Source organism: Trichechus manatus, unplaced genomic scaffold (genome assembly GCF_000243295.1).
Source record: "Trichechus manatus latirostris isolate Lorelei unplaced genomic scaffold, TriManLat1.0 scaffold00317, whole genome shotgun sequence".
NCBI classification, from domain to species: Eukaryota; Metazoa; Chordata; class Mammalia; order Sirenia; family Trichechidae; genus Trichechus; species Trichechus manatus.
The window spans coordinates 1,007,121-1,008,236 of record NW_004444253.1 but is presented as its reverse complement, the minus strand read 5'-3'; the positions used below and the strand labels follow the sequence as shown (position 1 = coordinate 1,008,236).

General features: G+C 62.6%; 1 protein-coding gene across 1 annotated transcript in view; it reads left to right on the top strand.

Moving 5' to 3' along the window:
* UAP1L1 (UDP-N-acetylglucosamine pyrophosphorylase 1 like 1) overlaps window positions 1-773 on the top strand; it is a 3,991-nt gene extending 3,218 nt beyond the window's left edge. The window contains exons 7-8 of the mRNA XM_023725500.1: window positions 157-223; window positions 687-773. Coding sequence (XP_023581268.1) covers window positions 157-223; window positions 687-773 — 154 coding nt within the window. The remainder of the gene's footprint in view (window positions 1-156; window positions 224-686) is intronic.
* The last annotated feature ends 343 nt before the right edge of the window (window positions 774-1,116 follow it).

Here is a 1,116-nt window from a genome sequence, read left to right as displayed (position 1 = left end):
TGTGGAGGGGGGTGGGGAGAACCCTGTGGCCAGACCTGTGAGTGAGTGCTCAGCTCCAGGCAGGGCTGTGTGGCCGGTGCCCGGCTGGGGGGCGCTGGGAAGGAGCCTGTGGCCGCCTCTGTTAGCAGCAGTTGTTAACGAGTGACTGTCACCCAGGCTGCCCGGAAGTGAAGATCCTCCGGCCATCTGTGAGATTTCACCCCTAGTGTCCTATTCCGGAGAGGTGAGAGCGGGGCACTCCCTCTGGGCTTTTCTGGGTGAGAGCTGGATGCCTGGGTGGAGAGCTCAAGTGTTGCCTCAGTTTACCAGTGAGAACAATAGGTTTTCAAGTTGCAGAGGACCTTCCAGGATGAAGGGGTGGGGTGAAGTGTTGAGAGACCCCCGAGACCTTGTGGGGGCACAGGCGGGGAGGGTGAACCAGCTCGAGGGTCGGGTGTGGGCTGGCCAAGGGAGGGCTTTGCTGAGGGAGGGACGCTGGCTCTCTGTTGACATCTGACCCGGGTTGGCCCCGGTGCCTCTATGGGCAGTTCAGGCTGGGGCTTGCCCGGGGGCCAGAGCTTGGTTCACACGGGCCTGGGTTCTTGTCTCCTGGCCCTCCCTGGCTCCAGGTGGTCTCGGGAACCTGCCCGGGACATGGTTCCTTGAGAAGGGGATGTGGTGGCTGAGAGGTGGCCCAATTCTTGCAGGGTCTGGAGGAGTATCTGCAGGGCAGGGAGTTTCCGTCTCCCCTCATCCTGGACGAGGCCCAGGCGCTGCTGCTCCAGGAGTCGTGACTTGCTCCCTCCTGCCCACCCCGGGGTCCTTGGGGAGGACGCAGCTCCCAGTGGGGGCTCTGGGCAGGCTCTTGGCGTTTCCAGCCTGCAGGACCGAGGAGGAAACGTGTTGGCCTCCTCCATGAGGGGAGCCTCTCCTGTCCTCAGCTTGGGGACATCAGCTGATGCAGGCCTCAGAGACTGTGGCTGGCTCACGTGTTCTGTGGGGGGCCCGAGGGGTAGAGGGACTTGAGACGTCAGTGAATGGGGCTGAGAGGTGGCAACTGGCTCGGCCCAAAGAGGTGACATTATCTGCAGGAGATCAGGACTGACCCTTCCCCTGGACTCGCAAGTAGACATTGCT